The sequence below is a fragment of the Spea bombifrons genome, chromosome 2 (assembly GCF_027358695.1).
Source record: "Spea bombifrons isolate aSpeBom1 chromosome 2, aSpeBom1.2.pri, whole genome shotgun sequence".
In the NCBI taxonomy this organism is placed as follows: domain Eukaryota; kingdom Metazoa; phylum Chordata; class Amphibia; order Anura; family Pelobatidae; genus Spea; species Spea bombifrons.
The window spans coordinates 72,471,315-72,496,286 of record NC_071088.1 but is presented as its reverse complement, the minus strand read 5'-3'; the positions used below and the strand labels follow the sequence as shown (position 1 = coordinate 72,496,286).

The 24,972-nt window shown below is 39.9% G+C and overlaps 1 protein-coding gene across 1 annotated transcript in view; it reads right to left on the bottom strand.

Moving 5' to 3' along the window:
* Positions 1-24,972, bottom strand: part of CSMD2 (CUB and Sushi multiple domains 2) — a 382,136-nt gene that overhangs the window by 70,351 nt on the left and 286,813 nt on the right. The window contains exons 14-25 of the mRNA XM_053454739.1: positions 21,887-22,213; positions 20,268-20,462; positions 16,955-17,093; positions 15,539-15,726; positions 12,322-12,510; positions 9,977-10,093; positions 9,510-9,725; positions 7,896-8,084; positions 6,576-6,745; positions 5,867-6,023; positions 2,397-2,588; positions 1,632-1,758 (exon numbers count right to left, since the gene is read on the bottom strand). Of these exons, the coding sequence (XP_053310714.1) occupies positions 1,632-1,758; positions 2,397-2,588; positions 5,867-6,023; positions 6,576-6,745; positions 7,896-8,084; positions 9,510-9,725; positions 9,977-10,093; positions 12,322-12,510; positions 15,539-15,726; positions 16,955-17,093; positions 20,268-20,462; positions 21,887-22,213 (2,206 nt within the window). The remainder of the gene's footprint in view (positions 1-1,631; positions 1,759-2,396; positions 2,589-5,866; positions 6,024-6,575; positions 6,746-7,895; positions 8,085-9,509; positions 9,726-9,976; positions 10,094-12,321; positions 12,511-15,538; positions 15,727-16,954; positions 17,094-20,267; positions 20,463-21,886; positions 22,214-24,972) is intronic.

Sequence of the window (24,972 nt, the reverse complement as noted above, 5' to 3'; positions counted from 1 at the left end):
CAAGAGAAAGCCCATATCCTAGATTGCTCATGTGAATCTGACACTGTATGCTACTGAAGGTTAATAACAACACCCTCATTTGGAACCAATATAATGATTTTTAAAAAAAAAACTAAAATTAAAAAACAGAGCTCCACAGAGAAAATATTCCTGGCAGCAAGGTTTTTTGTACATATATATACTTCTTATTCCAATATCAAGGTATTTATTAAAATAATTATTTTAATTAATTAACTTGAATAATTATTTTAAATACATTGGTATGCATGTAAGGACATTAGGCCAGAACAATTTTGTGGAGAATTGTGGAGTGACATAAAAAGGTTAGTGGAAAAAAAAGGAGCCTAGACGAAATAAGAAAATTAGTCCATAATTAAAGTGGATTGAAAAATGAGAGGTATGCTACATGGACCACATGGTGTCCTGGTTGAAGCTCTGCTTCCCCACGTCCTCAGGTCACGTTCTTCTTTCTCCAGGCAGGGAGTGATAACCCTTGTCTCAGCTCCATCCACACAACTGATCTCTGGAGACAGTCTGTCTACAGTGTGATGTGGCTCTTAGCAGCTCTGTTGTCCTACAGAACTTGCCTTGGGAATGAGTTTTATACACGGCTACACTGGGAGTGTAGCTTAGACCACAGTCCTTTACCTTTTCTGTCAACTGATATAGGGGGATAGTGGGTTCACACATACCTTTTTCCATCACAGAAAAAAATATTTTTAAGGTAAGAACACTAGACATACATTTCTGTAATAAATAAAAACATTTAATGCTAAAAACATTGCTTTACTACTTTTTCTTTGCAAACTTGTAACTAGGACTGGTAAATGCAGACTTTTGCTTCAGTGATTTGGAGCCTCTCATTGGTCTGAATATTAAAGATACTTTAATCATTGCATGATCAAATGTATATATGTCAAGCAAAATAGAATAGCTCTGCCTCCTTTGTCAGATCATACAAAACAATAATAAAATGTAAATTATCCAAGACAAGAGAATGTAATTATTTTCTATATGGTGCTGTATAATAGAGTCACATATTGGTTACAGTCCTAGTATAAACTAGACCAAAACAACAAAACAACTCTCTCTCTCTCTCTCTCTCAATGTCACCCTATCTTCTCTGTGTCTCCACAGTTTCCCTTCTTTTTCTCTGTTTCTTCTCCTTCTTTTTCCTGTTCTCTGCTTCTTATTTCTTCTCTGGCGACCCCCTTTGTTACCCAGGCCTCCTGGAGCACTGCCGCATCAGGGAGGAGCCTCGGCACGCACCACGGGGATAACCGCCAAGCATGGGAGAGGATGTCCTTGTGGTGCGCGGGCCAAGGCTCCGCTCTGATGCTGAAGTGATCCAGGAGGCCTGGGTAATGCAGTGGATGACTGGGAGAAGCAGAAGATAGAAGAATGAAGAAGTGTAGAAAACGATGAAAGAGATAAAACAGAGAACAAGAAGCAGAGAGTAAATGTGGAAAACAAAATTCAAAAGAACATTCAGAGCTTTCCAAAATTGGAAAATTTTGCTAAAATTCAACTTTGTATGAATCTAAATGCACAAGTCTAGTATGTACATTGAAACACACACAATATATGTATACACTTGCAGGCACTATGTTTTAAGACTAAATTCCACTCACCCAATTGTGCAGCCAGCGTCTGCTTCTACAATCCAGATGCAGTTGAGATTGTGATCGTAAGGTGCAGGATACCCAGGGGACAACACTCTGCCTATTTTCTCTCCACGGATAACCCCTCCACATTCAGCTAGACACAAAAAGAAAGATAAGCTATGATGCTAAATAAATGCTAAACATAAATATAGAATTTGATGACGGATGGCAATCATTAAGCCCATCGTGTCAGGTCCATCTAGTTTGCTATTAAACCTGAAACGTTATTTGTGCCTTGATGTTGTTATTTGTGCCTTTTAGCTTAAAGCTCTCCCTTGAATGTTGAAATCTCTACACTGTATTAACTGATACTGTATTTACATCACACAAGCCTCTGAACCCCTAGACTTTAACGACACATTTTGTCATATTGCTCCTTCGGTACTATGAACTACCACATATGCAAATGTTCAGACATCTAGACTGAACAGGAGTTTTCTGGGAGATCATCAACCTCTGGAGAAAAGTAATTTAAACTATAATTTAGAGTTTACGTTTGAAAACTGACCATCATTTTTGCTGAATATTCACAATGGCAGAGACGACAAAGTGCTTTCTCCACATTTATGCAGATGGCTCCAAATTTAGCCAAAATGGTTCCTCTTTCTAAAAATAGCCCGTAGTGTTTTCCAGGTAGTGATTTATTAACAGAAGTGGATAACCTATGCTTTGTACACTTGCACTGTAGTCATTTCTCCTGCTGTAATATGGTGATAGAGCTGCTTCTCGTACCTACGCACACTGGCAGAGGCTGATCCCACACTCTACGTTCGCCGGTCAGACACACTAAGACGCGGCTGCCTCTGAGATTATAGCCAAGGTCACAGTTAAAAGTCACCGAGCTTCCCGCGAAATGTCCCTCGTCTTTCTCTTTGTAGCCATACTGCGGCGTCCCCGGGTCTTCGCATTTAATCAGCTCAAAACCTGCAGTGTCGAGACAAGGACAGAGAGGGGAGATGTGAGGCTGCTGCAGGACTGACCTGTCCCCCTGCGGCACTGTCACTTTGTCAGACGGTGGATAATTGCAATTAAAGCCAAGCCTGGTGACTCCAGGAAGTGTCACTGTGCAAAATGACAGATTAGTCACAATATCCTATGAGATGGCCAGAGGGGACAGCGGCATATTGCAGAGCGATATAATAACACACAGAGAGATTTAATAACGCACAGAGGTAAATAATAACATGCAGATAAATATCAAATATTCAGCGCCATGGGAAACACGTGTAAAGTGATGTATAACCGAATCATGTGCGTTGTGATAATACATGCTCAGTTTGGAAACACCAGCCATCCAGCAGTTTAATACAAATGTGCAAAAATCTTAAAAACACTTAAAAAAAACCTTAAACACCTAACCAGAAACTGATTACACATCTGTAATGACACATTAACACATAGGAAGATGCAACTGCTATATTATTCATTCATCTGTTCACCAAGGTTCCAGTTGCGTTCCATTGGTGACTCGACTGACTTTACCCAAGACTGATCAACCAGACCATGTCGAAGAGCATATTTTGTTTGTGAAGAGTCATGTGGCTGTTGAGTTAGACACTGCTGGCCTCCTGTCGATGAGATCATCGAGTTCCCTGTCAAGTCTATTTATTGAGCTTGTCATGCAAGTTGGGGTAGAGATGAGAAAATATATACCGTATTGGCTCGAATATAGGCCGCACTTTTTTCCCCCACTTTAAGTTTTTAAAGTGGGGGTGCGGCCTATATTCGGGGTCTAGCGCCCGACGCCCGGGACATGCAGTCCCGGGCGCGGGCAGGCAGCGGGGTTAGGATACAGATCCCCCGCAGCGGTGCAGGGGACCTGCATCCTTCTCCCCGATACGCTCAGACAGCCTCCCCTGCCAGCACTTCCCACGGGGGGGGGTGCCGGCACGGGAGGTTATCTAAGCGTTTTACCTCTGCCCACCCCCGACATACCGGAGCAGACTCCCGGGTGTCTTGCGGGGCCGGCGGGAGACATTTACGCAATACGCAAATGCAACTTCCGGTAACGGTACCGGAAGTTGCATACGCGTATTGCGTAGATGTCCCTCGCCGGCCCTGAAGACACCCGGGAGTCTGAACCGGTAAGTCGAGGAGGGGGGGCAGAGGAGGACAGCGGCAGCGTATCGCGGGGAGGGAGGACAGCGGCAGCGTATCGCGGGGAGGGAGGGCAGCGGATCGCGGGGAGGGCAGCGGATCTCGGGGAGGGAGGGCAGCGGATCGCGGGGAGGGAGCGCAGCGGATCGCGGGGAGGGAGGACAGCGGCAGCGTATCTCGGGGAGGGAGGACAGCGGCAGCGTATCTCGGGGAGGGAGGACAGTGGCAGCGTATCTCGGGGAGGGAGGACAGTGGCAGCGTATCTCGGGGAGGGAGGACAGTGGCAGCATATCTCGGGGGGGAGGACAGTGGCAGCATATCTCGGGGAGGGAGGACAGTGGCAGCATATCTCGGGGGGGAGGACAGTGGTAGCATATCTCGGGGGGCGGGGGGGCAGAGTGGCAGCATGTTTTTTTTGGTGCTTTTTTAAAGAAAAAAAACTTTTTCTTTAAAAAAGCACCAAACTTTTAGGGTGCGGCCTATATACGGGGGCGGCCTATATCCGAGCCAATACGGTATATATTTTTTTTTTTACCAAAGACTCTTCCTTTTGTCTAGCTTGAAAACTGAAAATAAATATGGTAAAACTAAGGGAACACATTGGTTTAAATCACTGAAGGTACAAAGAAAATAATAATTTTTCCATGGCTTCAAAATTTCCAGACATTTTACATGTCTAGGTGGTGGTTGAGTCAGTCAAGTCATAGTGGAAAATAGTGACAGGGGATTCATTTACCATTTTAGAAGGCAAAGGTTTTTGGATACAAACATATTGAGTCCACAAAAAGCCCTCTGTCACTTAAAGCACTGCGGCCAACAAAACAAATGACTGTGCACTCTGTAACTCAAAATTACCCCCATCTTGATGCCCGGGGAGGAAAACTGCGATAGGTGACATCTGTTATTCACTGACTCTCTTCCACTTACCACCAGTCAACTGCGTCAGGTCTTTTTGGTTTGTCGTGAACACATTTCTTATCACTAAAGGCTACTGAACAATAAAATCACGTAATGTAACTGTATAGCTATTAAGGGATTTCTAAGGTACATCATACCAAGCAATTTCACTTCTGGGATATAAGTGGACCTTACAGGGGAAGTTCCAGTGCTTGCGTTTACTGACATTGTAATAGTGATGGAAAAGTTGTGATTTTGGACTTGTGAAACAGCTGTAAACTAACAAGAAACACACTGAGACCCTTCCGTTTTCTATTTAGAAAATTGTGGAGAAAATGTCTTTCTAGAGTAAGATTGATGGTTAGAGAGTTTCCCGAAGACACCGAAACACAGAAGAAGTTAACTAGATGCAGAAAGAGACGCATACACAGGAACAAACAAAAAAATGACAAATATGTCAAAATCGAACACAAGTGAGAGATATACCCAAGAAAGATGGACAGGGAAGGGGGAGAGGAACACAGGCAAACACATGCCGATGTACAGAGACAGCACCGACAGACAGTTTAAATATAGGCAACTAGTGTCACTAACACGTTCCATACCACTTCCATTTTAAAACCAGTTTGCTTTTGTTTACCAAAGACGGAGATGTGTAAACATGGTCAAAATGTATAAACTTCCCATGTGCACGGTGTGAATTTTGATATAATCTCATCAATTCTAACACATTATCTACATCTACACACACATGTATTTTCTTGTCCAGCACGACGTTGTGTATCGTCTCCACAAAAGCCTACTGGAGAACATATTTTACAGCACAGTTGCAACAAGGACAGTGTGACAGGAATTGTCTGCTTTGACACCTTTTGATCCGATAACGAGAAGCCTGTAAAAAGGACAAACGTGTCTGCCTTTTCCAATAAGATCCTCTAAAGACAGCTCGTAATGAGACAAACCTCTAACGGGCGCTGTGCTTTACATGTGAACAACTACAATTAGCTACAGCGGCTGGGAGAAAATCTTCAAACTAAAAGACGTGCCGCTTGCTTGATGTGATTAGGGAATGGGAAGAGAAAACGCATGTGTGTGTATGTGAAAAGTACAGGCACTAGGGATTTGCATCACATAACATTGGTGGGAAATAGTATATGGAAAGGGGGCATCAAAGAGGAAAATGATCCAGAGGTTTGTGTCAGACTCACTGGAATAAACCAGCTCGAACCCTTTGCTGGTATTCTCAGCATCTGTGATGAATTCCAACCACAGAGCGCTGGAGGTGCTGTTCAAACTCCGACCCAGCATTTCCGAGTAGCTGAAAGTTCCAAGAAGCCGGGCAGAATTATTATGCCCATCATACACCTGAGAAATGAGAAAAATAATTATTACGGATGTTGCTGTGTCTAGGTTAAATTTTTGTAGTAAACATCACAAAGATATGTCCTTCTTAGTGGCCTTAACACATAACTTCTTGAAGTCACTTAGAAGTTATTCACGTTAATTTAGTTAGTTTATTGTTAGCCACACAGCTAGGACCCCTCAAATTTGGAACTCATCAATGTAACCTGTTACAGACCCCCATATTTTCGAATAAGCCTCCTTCCGACCTCCTCCAACTCCTTATCTCCCTGTCCTTCTCTGTTAATTGTAAAGATTCAGACCCTGGCACTCACTATGATGTTTTCATATCAAAAAAAATATACAGTCCCATAGAATGTGTTTGCTAATTATTTTTACAATGCTTAGTAATTTAAGCAACATAAATGACCTTGGCTTAGAATTTTCTGAAATGTATAAATGAATGTTATTAAAAAAGACTTTACAAATATTGCAACATGAATGAGAACGAATACCAATAAAACTAATAATGTAAAGTGCTATATAGGCTCAAACACACCAATTAAAGGGACTAACCTTTAGAAAGTCTCCAGGTTGCAGGTGAAAAGCTCTTGCTCTAAGCTGGATGCCCTTCCCTGGTTGGCTCCTGATTGAGTAGATACACTCATGGTGGTTGCTATAGTTGGCTGGATAGTTTGGAGACAACAAGACGCCTTGAGTCCCAGTGACTGACGCACCACACTCGGCTGTGAGAAGAAGAAAAAGAACCAGGTTAAGATTTATGTGTCCATCGAATAAACATGAAAGGGAGAGGGACTTATTTCTAGTACCGCCATGCTCCACCTATGTGACTAGAAAGACTATATCTGGACCCCATTACATTATCCAGTATAAAAGGCCAGGATTATATGTGTAAAGCCACATTATCAAATACATAGAGCCTCCAAATGCTTCTACACATATATCTTTCTGCAAAGACTACTAAACCTTTTCTATTTCTCCGAGAGGCAGCTAAACTATTCTATAAAGATCATGCTATGTCACCAAAGCGGCAGATGAATTATGAACCTCTACAAGCCATGCAAAGGTTCTTGTACGTGCTAGAGCAGCGCCAGTAGGTGCAGGCAAAAAGAATACTGCTTTATGATTTTTCTGTGCATTACTCTAGCTTTGTGGCATTAACTTCTGTCTGCTGGAGTAGAAGTCAGTGACACATTGTATTGCCAACTTGTTACAGCCTCACACCTTTTCTGATTCTTGTCACAGCGGATTGACTTGTGTCTTGCTGCATGAACAGTGGCTCTTAGCCGTGCTGTGAGAAACTTTGCACATATTACTGAGTGAGAACTTCCCATTATCCTCTGTAGAACACTGAACGGCGATGTTTAACTGGTGCTGCTGTAATATTAACCCCGTCTGTGCAGATCAATTGTGCCGAAGGAAATATAGACACAGTTACCCCCCCCCACCCCCTTTAAATGTTACGTATTAAATTATTTTATGAAGATAAGGTTGGCTCGTTTACTGGCGTGGTAATAGGAAACATATAGAGGCATTAACTAATGTATTTACCTTATAATATATATGCCCTCCCAACACATCTGGAAGACAGCAGAAAACCCACAAGGCATTTAAACTGATACATATGCTAGGCAACATTGCGTGTCTATGTATTGCACAAGCCCAAATCACTAAGAACTCCTGCCGCAAATTGCCAGTCCCCAATACTGTACTATTCTGCTGGATTGCACCAATGCCTAACATATGCCTTGGAAATCTTTGCGTGACTCCTAATCTCCTTGCTCCAGTTCTGAGTAGGTGCTACGTTCTCAAACCCACCCGTCCCACCTCTATCTGTAAAGGAACAAAGCAAAATTAAAGCACAGGACCACCTACCAACACACCTTGGGAGAGGCGAACTCCACACACGCCGTCTACCTCCCAGGCAGGTGATACGGGAAGCTCCTTCCAGACGGTATCCCGGAAAGCAGGAAAAGGTCAAGGAGTCCCCCACACCGAAGCTGGGACCATTACGGATGCTGTTGGCTGGGACTTCAGGTCCATCACACGGCTCCAGGTCATACTCTGTAATTAATAAATTAGGGGTTATGTATCTAAAGTTGTTTTATTCACCCCCCTTCAACTCAGTTTAGTGTCTCCATTTTGTATTCTTTCTGTTGACAGGCCCACTGTTTCTATTAGACACATAGGTGGCACGCTGTGGCCCTTAGAAGAATATATGACAGCTGCTTTTTTACCTTGGCTTAAAGAAAGCCCTGGTGTTTTTATACATGTATCAGAATATATATATATATTAATAACTTCTATCCTGATCTGGTTCCTATTTCCAAATCTACCTCCACTTGGCATATTCTGGAAATGCGGAAGTAAAAGTCTAGACTGTAAGCTCTTTTGCTGACGGAAGAAAAGACCCTGTTGTACAGTGCCGAGCTGCATAAGATGACGGCTGTACCGTATACAATAAATGATACATGCTAACTGTCAGGGATGTATGATTAGAGGAGAGAATGCATTGTATACAGAACAGCAGTGTTACACACACAGCCCAGGGCAGAACATTTGTATCCGTCACAGGGAAATTAAGTATGAATATCAAGGCAGGATGAGACAGGAATGAGTCTAAAAGGGATGAGGGCTGTGACTCTCACAAGGGATGAAATCAGGATTACATGTCCTGTCCATTACCCTTCAGTGCCAGTAACTAACACATTATTACAACGATCATTCCGTTTACATGGTGCAGAATGAGCATCCCAAAAAAAGAGCGATATGACAATATTTAAAAATCACAGAACATATTGATAGTAATGACCAGTTGGTAAAATAAAACATATTTAGGTAAAACAGCATAAAGATGAACAAATTACAGTGTTGTTATTTAGCGCTGTATACCTATTTTTGTTGGTTGTGATATGTTTTGTACAATGACCTCCTGTAAACTCATAATGTGTAACATTTTTTATTCAGAACCTCACAGGTCAAGCCTGAATGGTACTTCATGATCAACCATAAACATTTTGACAGCTTTGCTGTCCTTAAGGTTAACCCTTAAGGACCAGGCTTTTTTTTGTACTTTTTGTATCCTTTAGGGCCGAGGCGGTTTTCACACAATTTTTGCAGTGCACGTCTTTAGATGTAAGTTTCTCCTCACTCATTTAATGTACCCAGACAAGTTATATATATTTTTCAGGACAAGAAGGGCTTTCTTCAGATACCATTTATTATATATATTTATCATATTATTTAATTTCCTATAACAAAAATATGATGAAAAATTGAAAAAAAATACCTTTTCATAATAATAAACTTTATTTTTTAATTTTCTTTATTTTATTCTTTTTGGACTTTTTGCGTGACGTGCCTGGCGTGTCAATAGATGTTAAGGGGTTAATAGATTTTTGAAAGCATATTAAAATGATACCAACAATTATGTGGTTTGGTGAAATAAAAATGTGCACAATAAAACAAATATTTATTTTATTTTTTTACCTGAAAAGGTTACATTAAATCCCTCATAGGACATAGAGAAGTCAGAGATAAAGCGGAGTTGGGCAGTGAAGTTTCCATAGAGACCAGCACTAATGGGGGTCGGCAGCCGGGACCCTGTGAGACGTTTCAGAGGCTGAGTAAAGCTGCCATTTTCTGTGATCAGCAAGAAGTCATGGCTGCTTTCCAGGTGAAAAGTATGAAAGGTGAAAAACACACCTGCAGATAAAGGAGAAAATACTAGACTTCAATTTTTTGTCTCATTTGTAATTGTTTTCTTGAGGGTATTTTTAAAGAATAATTCTGGAGCGTGGCAACGGCAATGACATGATGAAGTGACACAGTCCCATTGTAGTAAAGTCAGCAGCATGTTTTGTAGGTAAATCCTACCCAGGACGTGGGCATATTTAAGGAGTCAGCCCCTCATAGGACCAAACTGTTATAACAAGAGATAATATTGAAAAGCTCACCTTTGCCATGTGATGTCTCTATTACCCATGTGCAGTTGAGGTTGTTGGGGTAGAAATCGGGAAACCCTGGGGATAGGATTGTGCCACTGGAACCCTTGATATAACCTCCACAGAGAGCTGAAAGGAGAAGATGCATTTGGAGGTGAGCTGGTATTGGATATTGAACATGCTTGTCGTCCTAATATACAGAATTCAAGTCCCCGGCCCAGCCTGCCCCGGGCTGATGTGATACACCCCAAGTTATTAAAAGAGCTTAGTGGTGTACTTGCAAAACTGTTAACGTGTTTATTTAACGAATCATCGTTAAAAGGAGTAGTCCCATGATGCTTAAGATACCAGACTGGCTAAGTGTCCTGAGAGCTCCCTCCGGATGCCCAAGATTACACTTAGAATCTGGTAGTACATTTACGTCTATTCATTTTATGTACATTTGGATTTCCTAATTTGTAATTCCTCTAGTGTTAAAACCAGGATTACATTTTTTCATGTTCACTAGGACTTGATCCTTAACACATTTTCACATAACATATCTTATACTTTGTAAACCCTTAGACCACTTTTACCTTGCAGAGAATAACATGCTATAAAATAAAATAATTATAGTTAAAAAAAATAAACTTTGTGAAAATAGAGATCTACTTCATGGTACTAAATAGTAAGGTTAAAGATTTGCAAAACGTTTTCTCATTGAGACAGCTTTGTGTGCCGTTGGTGGTGCCAACACAGTAAATAAAGAGGTGCAGGACATTAAGAAGGTGGATCAATTATGAACTCTAGAGCAGGACAAGATCTTTTGAACAATTATATCTTTGTTGTATATCAATACCTTTATTTTAATGGGCCTGCAGACATAATATCAATTAATTGATGGAGACACCTTAAGCCAACAAACACACAATGTACCCAATTAAAATAGGATTATTAAGGTTATTTACAGCTTCAGAATATTCTCTGGAATAAAGAGTCTAGCAATCCTCCATAGCAGAACAGAGGAACCTTTCAGTGAAAGCTAAAGTCTTGTCTACATATCCTTAGAACGTTTCCGCTTTTGACCAAACTTGCTCTTTCACACTTTTCATCACATAAAACAACTCATCTTTTGAGGTAAAATGTACCTACTTACACTCATATATTTGAGATTAAAGACATCGAATACACTATTCACTTGGGATTATGTATAAATAGTGATGCTGGAAAACGTCTTTTTGTTATTAACATAGCGACAAATGGAAGATTCAAGTAGACTGGACTATTATACAGTGTTTGTTGCTATGACAATAAGCCTACCTTTTACATTTTACACCATAATCACTTTTTGGTAGACTTTAACACATTTTGTTACATCCGGCAATTTGCCCGAAAACAAGGAGGGGCCCAAAGAAAACAAACATAACGAAGCAGAGATAATTTTGTTTGCATTTGGTTGTTCTCTTTTTCCTCTCACTACCTCTCAGAGGCTTTCTGTCAATGTCTCCCTAGCTTCTCTGTGCCTCTGCTTCTCATTCCCACCACTTCTTGTTCTCCCTTTCTTCCGTCTTTGCCCTCTTGCAAACTACTACAACAGCCCAGTATAATGGAGACAGATCCATGGAGAAAGAGAAGCGGATCCATCTGTTTTATTCTGGCCTTGTGTCGTAGTTCACAACAGGGCGGGGCCTCATCACACACTACAGGGACATCCTTCAGCCATTCCTCCAATCACGGAGAGGGTGTGCGCTGAGGCTCCACCCTATTGTGGAAGTACATGGAAAAGGGCCAGGATAAATCAGGGGATAGCTGGGAGCAGCAGAGGCAGGAGAAGAAAAAGAGGAACTGCAGAGAAGGAAACGAAGAAGTGGAGACACTGAAGCATTTATTGGACAAGGTAGGGAGACATTGGAAGAGATTGTGAACAAGAAAGAGAGAGAGAGAGTGTGAGAGTCTGAAAGTGAGAGAGAGAAAGTGTGAGTGACAACAAATTTCATTTGGAAAAGTAAAAGGCCTCCAAATGTTGTTGTCTGATAACAAATGGATCAAAAACAAAAAGAAAAATTTTGTCTAAATCAATTTTGGTCCATTTGACTAAGTCTACTTTTTATACATTACCCTCAAAATATTATTTTTAGGGCTGGATCTTGGTGTTTCCTCACATCACATAATGATGACTAATAATGAAAATAATTAATAATCTGAAAGCAAGATGAAGACATCACCAAATCCAAACCTCCAAGACAAAATCCTCTCTAATCTTTCCTGGGATGTAGTGTTTAGGTATCCTGATTTTTTTTTTTTTACAAAAGCTTGGGAAATGAAGATTTTATTAAAAATAACTCTATTCGAGGTTCCACACATAAGTGTTGTCTGACCTTCACAGCTTGGCAGTGGCCTGCTCCATTGGAAGTTGGGCTCACACTCTAGTGCTTTGTCATCACTTAGGGTGTATCCAGGGTCACAGCTGAATGTCACAAGAGCCCCAACATAGAAGTCATTGCCTTGCCGCTGACCATTCACAGGTATCCCAGGATCCAGGCAGTGATCTGACTGCAACTTGACAGCTGCAGAATACAGTAGGGAACCATAAGAATGATATGTATGTAACATAAACAATAAAAACAGCAGCATTCATATTCATGTAGCACGAGTGACAAAAAGGCCAACAACATAAAGACACAGCAGATAACAACAAGCCACTTTAGAGGAGCTGTAATTATGTCTTAACCAGATAGGATATTCTTCACAGTAAGAGCTTTAACATTCTTTAAATCAATGCCACAGGAGGTGCCGACCACAAGTACTGCGGAGGCTTTTAAAAATAAATTGCATTGAATTTTGACAAGTAAGGGTATTCATGGGTATAACATTATTAGTGTTGGTTCAGGGATTATCTAAACTGCCCCCTTTTTTTCTTTTTTTTACAAAGCTGGCTTGTGCTTGAAGAGTTTGTTTCGTCTTCCCCATCGATGCAATTAGGGTTATCTTGGATGGGTTGCATTTGATGGCCTTAAGTCTTTTTCCAGTCTTACAATATCCCATATACTAAAAAGGTTAATACAAACGTTATAGCCATTGGATTCTCATGATTATAGCCATGACACTTTATATACAGCACATCCACCGTGCATGTCCTTTAATAACAAATAGGAACAATACATCCCTAATTATACCCTTTATGGTAGTTGCACCTGGTAATGTTATAATTTAACCCCTTAACGACAAAGCCCGTGTCCTTAAGGGTTTAAATACATGACTAAAACGGACCTGAGAAGCCATTAACATGTAAACAGATTGATTTTTCTTCAAATGGCTGTCAAGTCATAACTCCATACACCATAACTAGAACGTATCGTTTGAATGCACACTGTTTAACAGGCCCACCTCCTTTCGTCTAATCCCAGTCCTAATTCTAAAACCGTACACTTCTGTAAAGGATCAGAAACGGGTAAACTAATTTGCAAAGAAAGATTTAAGAACATAAAAAAAAAAGAAAGCGCTTCTGTTGAGTTTTCCTAGAAATTCCCCATTTCTCTGTGCAATAAAAAGAGGATTTGTTCTAATCTGCCAGGGCTTCTTTCCTTTCAAGGAGTCTGCGTTCTTTATCTGTGTGTATATTGCCGGGGGGACTCTATAGCATAATGTGTATGGGACACAATTCTTCAGCTCACGTTAAATCAAGTATAGCTTACACAGCCCCATTAAATGAAGCAGTGGCTGTTTTATTATCCTACTGAGCTGACATATCAGACCAGGCTTCCTTATTAAAGAGATGGGGTAAATTCTTTCAATCCTGATGCTTTCCTAAGGGCATGTGGAACATTACATTTTACAGATGACAATATGCGCATGCATTTGTCTATACAGCATGCAGGATCGCGTAGATGCTCACAGAAGACAAAGCAGGAGGTGAGCATACATCTAAAATATACAGAAGGAGAAATGTAGGCGCGTGGTAGGGAGTCCATGTGAAATGTTAACCCTATCAGGATGTATAGACTAAAAAAGTGCCTCCTCTTTGGTACAATGATTGGCTTTGGACATCCAAGGGAGTGTTTTGTGGCGGATCAGACGATGGGAAGAATTTATTTATATATGTTATAGATCACTGTTTTCATTTCATTGGTAAATAGTGACGTATAGAGCAAAATACAGATAAGTAGACATATATACAGTAACGGATATGCATACAAATGTAGAGGGTTTTAAGCAAAAAGCAGTTCTGGTTAATGCTGTAAACCTCACTAAGCAACCAATGGAATGGTCCAAGTCACTCCACCACTTTTAATCTTAATTAATTTATTAATCTGATATAAATAAGTGTCCAAGTAAAGCAAGCAGCCCATCACTAATAAAGAAAGACAGAAAATGATAAAGATAAATATTGTGAAGCAAACTCATAACTAAAATGGATCTATTACCTTTTCAAATTCTTGAAAATGCTTGGTGGATTAATATAGCAAACCTGGGAGATATTTAAGTAATGCTCACAGTTGACCGCCCTGCGCCTTTTCCTATCAGTACTCCTTCAAACTCTACCAGAAATATAAGATTTTCCACAGGGAGGAATATATTAATATAGAGAAGTAACCCTATCTTGCAACTTAGGTGAAGATGGATGTCTCTTGTTTAGGTGAAGGTGAAAGTTTAGATGGTTCATTGCTAGTCTGCTCATATTAGGATCCTCGATGTGTCTTGATTGCAGTACTTTTGTTAAATTAGAGATCGTCCAGTTTCACTAATTACATGTATTTTTAAATTCATAGACGGAAAATACCGCCTAGCAAAATTCGCAGGGCTCAACATGTGATACTGTGCTAAGAGCCGAACGAATTCCCTTTGAAAACAAATGCAATATGTTCATGTTAATGCACTCTGGTGTACAAAACGCCCAGCTGCTTTTACAGAGCGATGTAGCAAAGCATTCTAGAAGACAGTCTCTTGGCAGCTCTCATTCAAAGCAAGAAATAAAAAAAAAAAATCCAAATTAAGAAAGGATAAAAGCAGCGTTCTTATTGAATAATGCAGTCCAGAAGTCATTACTCCAGTTGTTATGGTAAAAGAAAATCAATAAAGATGATCGGACTACAGAACGCGGAACAGCTCCTAATAGATTTTAGTTCTCCAAACACTTTGCAGCAGCACTGCTAACACAATGATGCCAATTTCTCGGTATACGAATGGTGCGCCTCTTCTCGCCTGCTGTGCACAAAGCTAGACAAATAAAAATTCCTGCAAGACCTTCCCCCACGTTTATTCATGCGATAGGTAGGGGTAATTAGTTTTAATCAAATGCCTTTTTTTCTACAAAATCAATATAGTAAACCACGATTCAGCAGATTTGCCAACGCAGAAAATGTACAATGCAAGAGGAAAATAACACGATGGAAGTGGCTAGCCGACAGACTGCAGCACAAAAGCCAGTAACAAAAGAAATCCGGTAACGGAAGTTAAAGTAAACTAAGTAAAATGACTCTAAATAATCATGACAATACCGAGTGTAAAACAAAAAGAGGAAGGGAAAACATTTAGAATCATTAGGAAGGCCTGTGCAAGCAATGCTTGCTTTGAGTAGAGGTACAAGTCTCTTACTTTCATAGCGGATCTGGAAGCCAACGTCAGAATGGCTCTTATCAGTGGTGAAGAGCAGGTACAGGAAGTTACTGGTGCTGATCAGGAACTGAGGAACCTGCGTCCCATCATAAACACCAATCAGAGGCGAAGAATAGGATTTACCATCCCGTACTTCCAGTGTGTCATAGTTGACCTCCGTCTTAAACCTATATAGAGAAAACAGAACAGATTGCAGATATATATATCAATGAAATAGATTCTATGTGATGTAAGAAGCTGCTTTAGGAGAGGAGTGATGCATAACCTGTTTATGGATGATGCAACAATGTTTTTAAGAGAAAAGCCAACAATCACAACCACCTTTCCTTACGGTAAGCTTCCCTAGTGACCCAAATTATACAAAATGCTCCACCAACTTCCATAGACGGCCCAATTTATTGACTTTATGTCAAGATTTATACATAGTCTGCTCCCTCTTAGCTATGTTCTGCTGCAAAGTCATTTTTTTTAGTTTTAAATAAGTAAAAATAGGGATGTTATTGTTTTTGCCTGGGGGTGCCTTTTGAAACCAGCGGTGGTCCAAGTAGGCATTACAGAATTCCCAAGCATGTAGAGCTATGCCAAGATAACTCAAAATAAGAATGGCATATTAAAGGTATTTAGTAAAGTTACTTAGATAAACGTGAAAACCTGTGTAAGAATGTTTGATAGGGAAAAAGAAATGTGCACCACTTGTCCCTCAGTTAGCCAAGTTGCACATGATAAAAAAAATAAATTAAAAAGTTATTAAAATTGATTTTTACTTCTAGCACAAAATACAAAGAGTACAAAATGGCCTGGGCATACTTTTTGCTCAAGGAAATTGTTCACCAAGGATAGAATTCTATTGTTTGGTAGACATCAATCCATCTATCTATCTATCCATCTAATCTATCTCTATCCATATCTGTCTGTCCATCTATCTATCTATCTATCTATCCATCCATCCATCCATCTATCCATCTAATCTATCTCTATCCATATCTATCTATCTATCTATCTATCTATCTATCTATCTATCTATCTATCTATCTATCTATCTATCCATTCTCTATCTATCTATCTAGAGATCTATTTTTTATCTCTGAAAAATAAGGATTACCGGTATGTGTTTGAGGCTATTTGTATTAATTTATCAACCTGTATGCTGTTCTTGCTGAATCTTATCAGTATATTGCTTCATAAAGTCATATTCTAATAGACATTTTCTTTGCAAAAGAAGCATCCCAAAGTACCAACCAATCTTTATTAAGTTAAATATCTATGCCAGACATTAGCATCTGTTTATGAGTCAAGAAAAGGCAAATGGATATAATAAACCTCACGACGGTTGAAGGTGACTGGCACATTATTTGGTCAGCGTGAACAGAACGTTTGATAGAAATGAAGAAGTACCTGTCAAAGGTGATCTTTATGGGATAACCAGGCTGCGCTTCCAGAACCCATACACAGTTTAGGGAATCTTTGTAAAATCCAGGCCATCCCGGTGACAGAATCATTCCACTCGGAGCAGTCAGGTGTCCGCCGCAGGGAGCTGGGACAGAAAAGCATTCCATTAGGAACAGCAATTGTGAGCTTAGGAGAGGAATTATTGTAAGAATGGTAATACAATTAATATACAGTATTTGCTTGATTATAAGGAAATATCATCTGGAAAAAGTCTTGGGCCTTGTCACTCAGTCTCTCTCTCACGCCCTTAATCTCTCATGCTATCTCACACTCTCTTCTGCTCTCTCTCACGCTCTCATTTACTCCCATTAACTCTCAATGTATCCCTACCTTCCCATCTGCAGTATCCTAGCTTCTGAGAGTACTTACGCAAAAGGGCCTAGCCATGGCATGCAACCACACAACAGCATCTCCCCGGTTCCTACAATCGGAGGAGAGGGTGTGCGCTGAGGCTCCGCCGTTTTGCGTAAGTACCTGGATAATGGAGCTGATACCTTGAAGAAGCGGCCGAAGAAAGAAGACAAAAGAACAAGAAGAACAGCGCTGCAGAAAAGAAGGCAGAACCATGGAAGTGGTTGGTGATAGAGAGAGTGAGTGAGAGTGTGGGTGAGAGTATGAAGAAAATGAGAGCAAAAATAGTGTTTTTATTTTAGTTTTTTCCCAAATAGGGTCCTCTTATATATATATTTTTTCATGAAGATCAAAAGTTTGGGTGTCATCTTATAATCAGAGTAAGTCCTTCTTCCTCTCAGTTCTTCTCTACATCATATGTATAGACTTGGAGCCCTGGTAAACAATGTGTTATTTCTACAAGTTACTTGTGAAATTACAGGTTGTGTAGAAATACATATAAGAAGGGGGTAAATGACATTACTCAGTGATATAGCGAACGCTGTTCTCGTTATCGTTCCATAACCTTTCTCTTTTGACGTATATCGCCGTGCTATTCTGGTAGGGGTAATTTTCGGTAATGTCTGTTATTTGGCTGCAAGGTTCAAGTCGTGTCTTTCTTTTATAATCTTGTCCTCTGGGTTCACACCTCTCGGCAGGTTAAACACTGTCCTGCCCCTCAGCATTCACTGTTTAATGTGCCGAGCACACAAACCCTGCTGTGCGAGGCTATTCTTAGATTGCTTTTATTCGTTCACGCGCCTCTTTACTGTTGCTTCGTGCATTTCCAAACCTTTGGTGAGCAGCGAGGCTGTGTATAAATATTTACGCCTACTGGAGAGGTGAATCTAAAATCAGACATATCAGACTATAACCGGCAATTTTCTAAAAGGGTAATAATAACCAACAGTTTCAAACAGAAGGGTGGATACAAGGTATAACTTCCAGGCAGAGATGGCCGAATGTAATAAATTTAAAAAATGAAACGATACGTGTAATATATATAACATTATCAAGAACATTTGAGAGTCTTCAATTCTAAGGAGAACATCTCAGTTAAACAGATGCCCACCAGCAGTACGTGCATTCAGGTTGTGGTGGGCTAAGAATGGGTTAAAAGTCTCCAGATCTGATAAGGCAGAGATGGCTGAGCAGGTTTGCTAGATAAGGTTGTGTAGTGTCAGTCTTCATTGGAATGTGTGTGATAAGTAGCAATTAGCACAGGGTCATAATTGCAGAGCAGTGTAATGTATCAGTGATAACAGGTTATTAGGATCCCCAGCATACAGTTAGATTGTTATCTTCTGCTCGGAATACTGATTTCACTGTGACATCTTTTAAAAGCAAAGGACACGTTATTGGTGGTAATCTTAACTCCAATATTATATATATATACCTGGGTACGTTCAGGGTTTGGCCCTAAATCACAGGGATTTTGCCCCAATCTCAAGGTCTCGGGGTTACACAGTGTTGATATTATCCAAGACTAACAATTGGTGCTTTAGCTACCAGTATGTGCTGGTTGATATCCCTGCTTGAATACAGGTGGCTCGATTAAGTGTATTGTTAAATTATGACAAGCCAAGGTTCCCTTGAGGACAAATATTAAAGCCATTTGGGTAACACATTTGGAGATAGAAGCTTCATGATGAGCTAATAAAGGGTTAATATTTCAAGAGGCTCAGGGTCAACTTATTCAGAAATCCTTCAGGTACTGGTACAGGTTTTAACCATTAGGTAGGATAAGCAACCAGCAAAGTGCACGCCTAGCAGCGTCCTATGCACAGAGGCACAAAGATGTCACTCCTAAGATTAAAACAGGCCACCGAGGAAGGCTATCACTTGTGGTTACGTGATTTAGTGCACTAAACTAGTCAGATTTCCATGCAAAACACCACCAAGTCCCACAGGGGCTTTCTTGACACATCATTGTGACTTTTAGGGCTGTAGAACACTGTGATACACTCAGCAAATACTCTGAGCTCCTAGAAAAGAGGGGCATCAGGGGAAGAAAGAGGGGCAGAGAGGTTTGGGTAGTAAAAATGAGCTCACCCTCTTAAAAATGGACACTTGAAATGTATATATGTAATAAAAAGCAAGCCAACGCAATTAAAGACAGTATCTAAGTAACATGGAAGAAATAGATTCACTCTGCAAGAATTCAGCCACCCGTCAACCCCCGGGGCTTTTAATACAAAAACACCAAGCGAACGGCCCTTGTTTATGCACGAGCACAGGGAAAATCATTAACAAAGCACCCTCGACTAATTACATATTTTATTTGCTTCTGCATCAAACCATCACTAATTCAAACGCATGCAAATAACTTCTCAACCCTGTTAAATCATTTCCATAGAAGATACTACACAGGAAGCTTTTAACTGCAAAGCAAACGATCTTGTTTCTCCGGAAGTCACAAAGGCCGAGGAGCAGCTTTGAAGTCTAATTCTGCGTGTTTTATAGGCCTTATTGATACAGATTAGAGCTGGGAACATTTAAATTATCCAGGGCCGACTGGATTTCCAATTTCATTAAAAATGCAAGGGAGGTGGATTTATAAAACATACTCTAATCTCAAGAATATATATTTTTTTTTGTCCCAGCCCCAAAAGGTTTGGTGTACTAATATCAGAATGCTGAAAATATGTGGTAGGACGCTTGCTGGCCTATAACAAAGTAATTCACTGTTTCCTGATAGATACATTTATTGATAAATAATAAATGTGACAAAGGGTCAAAGTTCAAGTGAAGTCTCCAGATTTGAAATGGCAAGAAAAGGGCAGTTTGTGAGAAAGTAGCAGTTCTAATGTCATATAATGATCTATAATGTCATATTAGTAATGTTGCTGTGGTGGTCCAGCCCATGTACCTTCACATCTCAGGACGGCACTGTTCCATACAACGTTCCCTTCCTTGAGAATACAGGTGATTGTCTCCGATCCATGCGTCCTGATGAAGCCATCATCACAAAGGAATGATACAGAACTCCCCAACTGAAGGCTCTCCCCGAACCTCTTTCCATTTACCGGAACTCCAGGATCTGGGCATTCATTATGTCTGAACGCTGCAAGAACAACCGCAAGACATATTGCATAAGTCCCACGCCTCCACAAAGTGTAGATGGGTCCTATTGTCTAGGTTTCATGTTTAATGGGCTTATAGCCGCTAACCACCTGCTGTCTTTGGTGCGAAACATACTTTTTTTCTACCAGTGATTATGTCAAACACAAAGCAAACAAAACACTTATTGTACAAACCAGAGAGCAGTTCTAGACGTAATGTCCACCTCTGCATAGCGCTTCATGTAAAGAGAAATTCAGCCACCAACTCAGCTAGTTTTAGTGCAGGTTTTTTTCAAATATGAAATAACATCAATATACATAAAACAAGGGTAGCCTAGTCCAAAAAACACATGGCTGATTTAGTATAAGGTGCATACAAATTGTGCATAGAATAAGATGCATCTGCGCCATACCCTCAACAAAAAAAGTCCATGTGCAACCAGCGAACCACTCTGCCTATTATTCTACGGTAAAGAAAGAATGATTGATAAACCCCCACCTCACAGTGAAACTTGCATTTAAATGCATTCCTAATGAATCCTGCTTTCTATTTATTGTAATTTATGTCCATCTTTATTTAATCCGTTTTAACATATTTTTTTTTCTTTTGCTTTGGATTTAGAAATATACTAAGTAAAACGAAGGAGAAAAAGATTCATAAATATATAATAATCCGTAGGACCCAAGTTTCATAGAGGCTAATTAAAAACTATGGCACAGCAGCTTTATATAACAATAACCCCAACCTGACTGCTATAACAGGAGGGAGTCAATGCGAAATAACCAGGCACGGCAGACATTAGTTAGGTCTGTAATGTAAATAAATCTTGTTCTCTGAAAGGCCGTGTCCTGGATTTGAATCAAGAATTGTTAATTAAAAGGCATTCTGCTGATTAGAATACAACACAGTATTTAGACACTGGAATGCCATTTCCAACTTCAACTATTACTTATAAAGGATGTTACCCGATTGGGGCGATAGACATAGAGTGATCTCTCCGTATCATCGTACGTTGTGCAGTTAATCTATTGTATTGCTATATCGTACATATCGTAATTGCGTTCCAGCATTCTAAAACATCCAGTGGAAGTGGACCACAACATATAACCCACCACCTATAAATAGAATAACATTAATATTTTAGAGCTTCTTGATCCAAGGAGAAATCCGATTGCCTCTTGGAGTCAAGAAGGAATATTTTTCCCCTGATGGCAGAATTCAAATTAGCTTAATTAGGGTTTTTTTTGCCTAGAATAGGAAGGTTAGGTAGAAAGGTTGAACTTGATGGACTTAGGTCTTTTTTCAACCTTCTGAACTATGTAACTATGTATTGGCTACGCACAGTGCTGCAATTTCTCCAAATATACTCTCATCTTTGTGAAAGCCTAGTAATAAATAAAACATGCGGCCTCCTGTAAAGCTTACTTGTAAAAGTGATGTTGAAGCCTCTCTTCTCTGTAGAATGGTCAGTCTGGAATTCCAACCTCAGTACATGCCCACTACTGGTCAATGAAGAGGGGACTTGGTTTCCAGAAAAGGTGCCAAGTACTGGCGACTCTGGAGAGCCTCCATCTTTCACAGCCAAGAAATCAAACTGAGGTTCCACGTCAAAGTCATTGAATGCCAAGTGGATACGACTTTCCGGCTTGGAAATGATGAGCCAAACACAATGCAGATGATTGCTGTATTCTTCAGGGTAATTTGGGGAAAGGACGTTCCCAGACGGAGTTGTGAAATTAAAGAAGCACGAAACTGAAAGAGTGTGGAGAATGAAAAGCAGATCAATTTTTAATTCAACTTGAAATATTCCGTTTATGATTCACTGATAAACATATACATGCAAGGAGATTTGTTCACAAAATGGCGAGTTGCATGTGAGTTGTGGTAAAATGAAGACTTTCTGCTCAACACATTGAGAAGGGCCAAACCCAGAGTCTGCCTTACCTAATGTATAACCAATTCTGTCAAAAAAACACCTGAAATTCACAAATTCACAATTCAGTGGATAATGATACAATAATGTATTATGTCCTGGACTAATATCAAGCCTTGTCCTATGATATTATCAAAAATAAATTGGGACTATTGAATCAAGGTATATAATTAGTACGTTTTGTGGAATGGGTACTTTGGGAACTTCATATTTATGTGTAGAACTAAAGATGATGGTGGATGTGAAATTACTTATTTTAAAACAATCCTGTGTCTAGACTGTAATGTCAATTCAGCTGTATGATGACCAATGTCTGTATCTTTCCTGCTGAACTAATACAAAAAATCAAGACAACAATCATACTATCAAATGTAGGCATATAAATGTCTTGAGAACCATGGATAATAGCAACTGTCCTATGCCATTCCCTTACAACGTTTCCAAAGACCTCCAGTTCTTCTCAGGGTCTCATGACCTGAGTAAATGTTGTCCTTTCATTTAATGTGATCAGATGGCTCCTGGGTCTCTGGCCAATTTCTTAAGGTCACACTTTAACTTTGTGAAACCTTTGTCTTTACCTACTGGTAAGTGATGTTTCAATAAGGACTATAATCTGAGGCACCTTGGTGGCTACCATTACATTTTGCTACATAAAATCTTTCTGATAAGCTATTAAATGGTTAAAATTTGACTCAGGGTCCGCTCATGCAGAAAGTTCCCCGTTATGAGAATGTGTGCTATTTTATGAGTTTTAAATAAGCGTCTTGGTTTAAGGAGCCATCTGGATACCTTACTTTAAACAGCACAACAGGTAAGCCTGTAAAAACGAGTGCAGCAGAGACGGATACATCTGTACTTGTACGGTGCTTAATCTTTATTTCTGGAACTTCTGAGTTGATGTGCCATTGAATTGTGACATTTAGCGCACGGCTATGTAAACAGAGTGCTGTTAAACTTGAAATTAGGTCTTAGAGATATGTGAATATGGCTTTGTATAAGGGGTCTAAGACAGTCTTGTGGCCCCCCACATTGTATGTGGATAGCTTTTAAGGGGTGGGGGTAAGAAGCAGAGACATCTGCCTTCAGTCCACCTCTTATCTGGCTTCAATGTGTTGCAGCAGCACAGACCTTAATTGAGTTCAAAGCTCCGTGGGCCAGTAAGGGGAGACCATCCCAATCTGTCCATGATTCCCAGTGAAAATCGGTACTATCTTGCTTAAAACAGGATGTTTGGAGGCATCAAGATCTACTGAATAATAAGCCAATTAACTAGCACTCTCAACCAAAAATCTATCTTCCATGATTCTCCAGAAAACCCAAATCGCTGCCTCCTCTAAGCTTTTGTTGGGTTGCTTTACTCACTAATCTCAGACTGTTGACACCACTTAAGTTACCTTTAAGATAATTTTAACAACACGCCAACATGGCAGTGTTAAGCCACATTTTGGCAAATACATTGCATTCAATACAAGTAAATGCGAAATAAACACAGGTTGAACACCTGTGGCAATGATAAATTTGGGACTGTTTGTACGTGTTGTTAAAAGATACCCTAAACAGAAAGTGGGTCATGTACTAAAATATAGCATTAAAATAGTATAAATTAAACAGCATATTTTTTTCAATTTGCACATCTAAGGTTTCTTTTTATGTGCATGAATCCTTCAAGTTAACATATTGAGGTTTTTTTGCACACAGGCTAACTACACCTGAGAATGTTTTGTGAAAAACAATTTTTTTGCCTAAAGCTTATGACAGCTTATAACCACTGCAAAAAAACTGGTGCCATTTTGAAAAATCTTTGATATAGTTTTATATTACCAATTTGCATCATTTCAAAACAATGGTGAAAACAAACCACATAGATAGTATTTTATAACCTCAACTGAGAGATAGCTGTTTCTGAAATGTGAAATCACTCTCTCTCTTTCTCTCTGGGCCATTTGATGTTATTTTGTATTTTCTTTCAAAAACAAGGAAATGTCTAAATGACCCCAAGCATTTGAATGATAGAGTTTATATATGCGCTGGCTTTCAAGTAAGTATGAGTGTGTTTCTGTAAGTGTGGTAATGTGAGTGTGTATGTTTAAGTGTGCCAGTATATGTATGTGTTATAGTGTGAGTGTGCATTTCTCAGTGTGAGTGTGTATATGTGTTATAGCGAGTACGCTAGTGTGAATGTTCCTGAAGGGGAAGGGGTTAAGGGGTACTTTATTGCCAGCTTTCCTCTGTGTGTGTGTATATATATTTATATATATAGAGAGATTATATTTTTATTTGCATGTGTGATGTCAACATTTTATCACAATAAATGTTAAAGCTGATTAATTTGTATTGATATATATACCTGGGAACTTCCCAGGCTACCCAGAGCTCTCCCTCTAGGGATTTATTCACAGAGAGTTGGTAGAAGAGTTTGCAGAAGAGTTGTGGTTTCAATATGAAGAGCAAGTTTCTCTAGGAAGTAGGGCTGAGCTGGCCCTGCACAATGCATAACTTAATGGGTGAGGTGGGCACTCCCAATGATTAAACTATGAACTATACAGGGCCAGCCTCACGTTTCCTGCAGCAGAAGCTT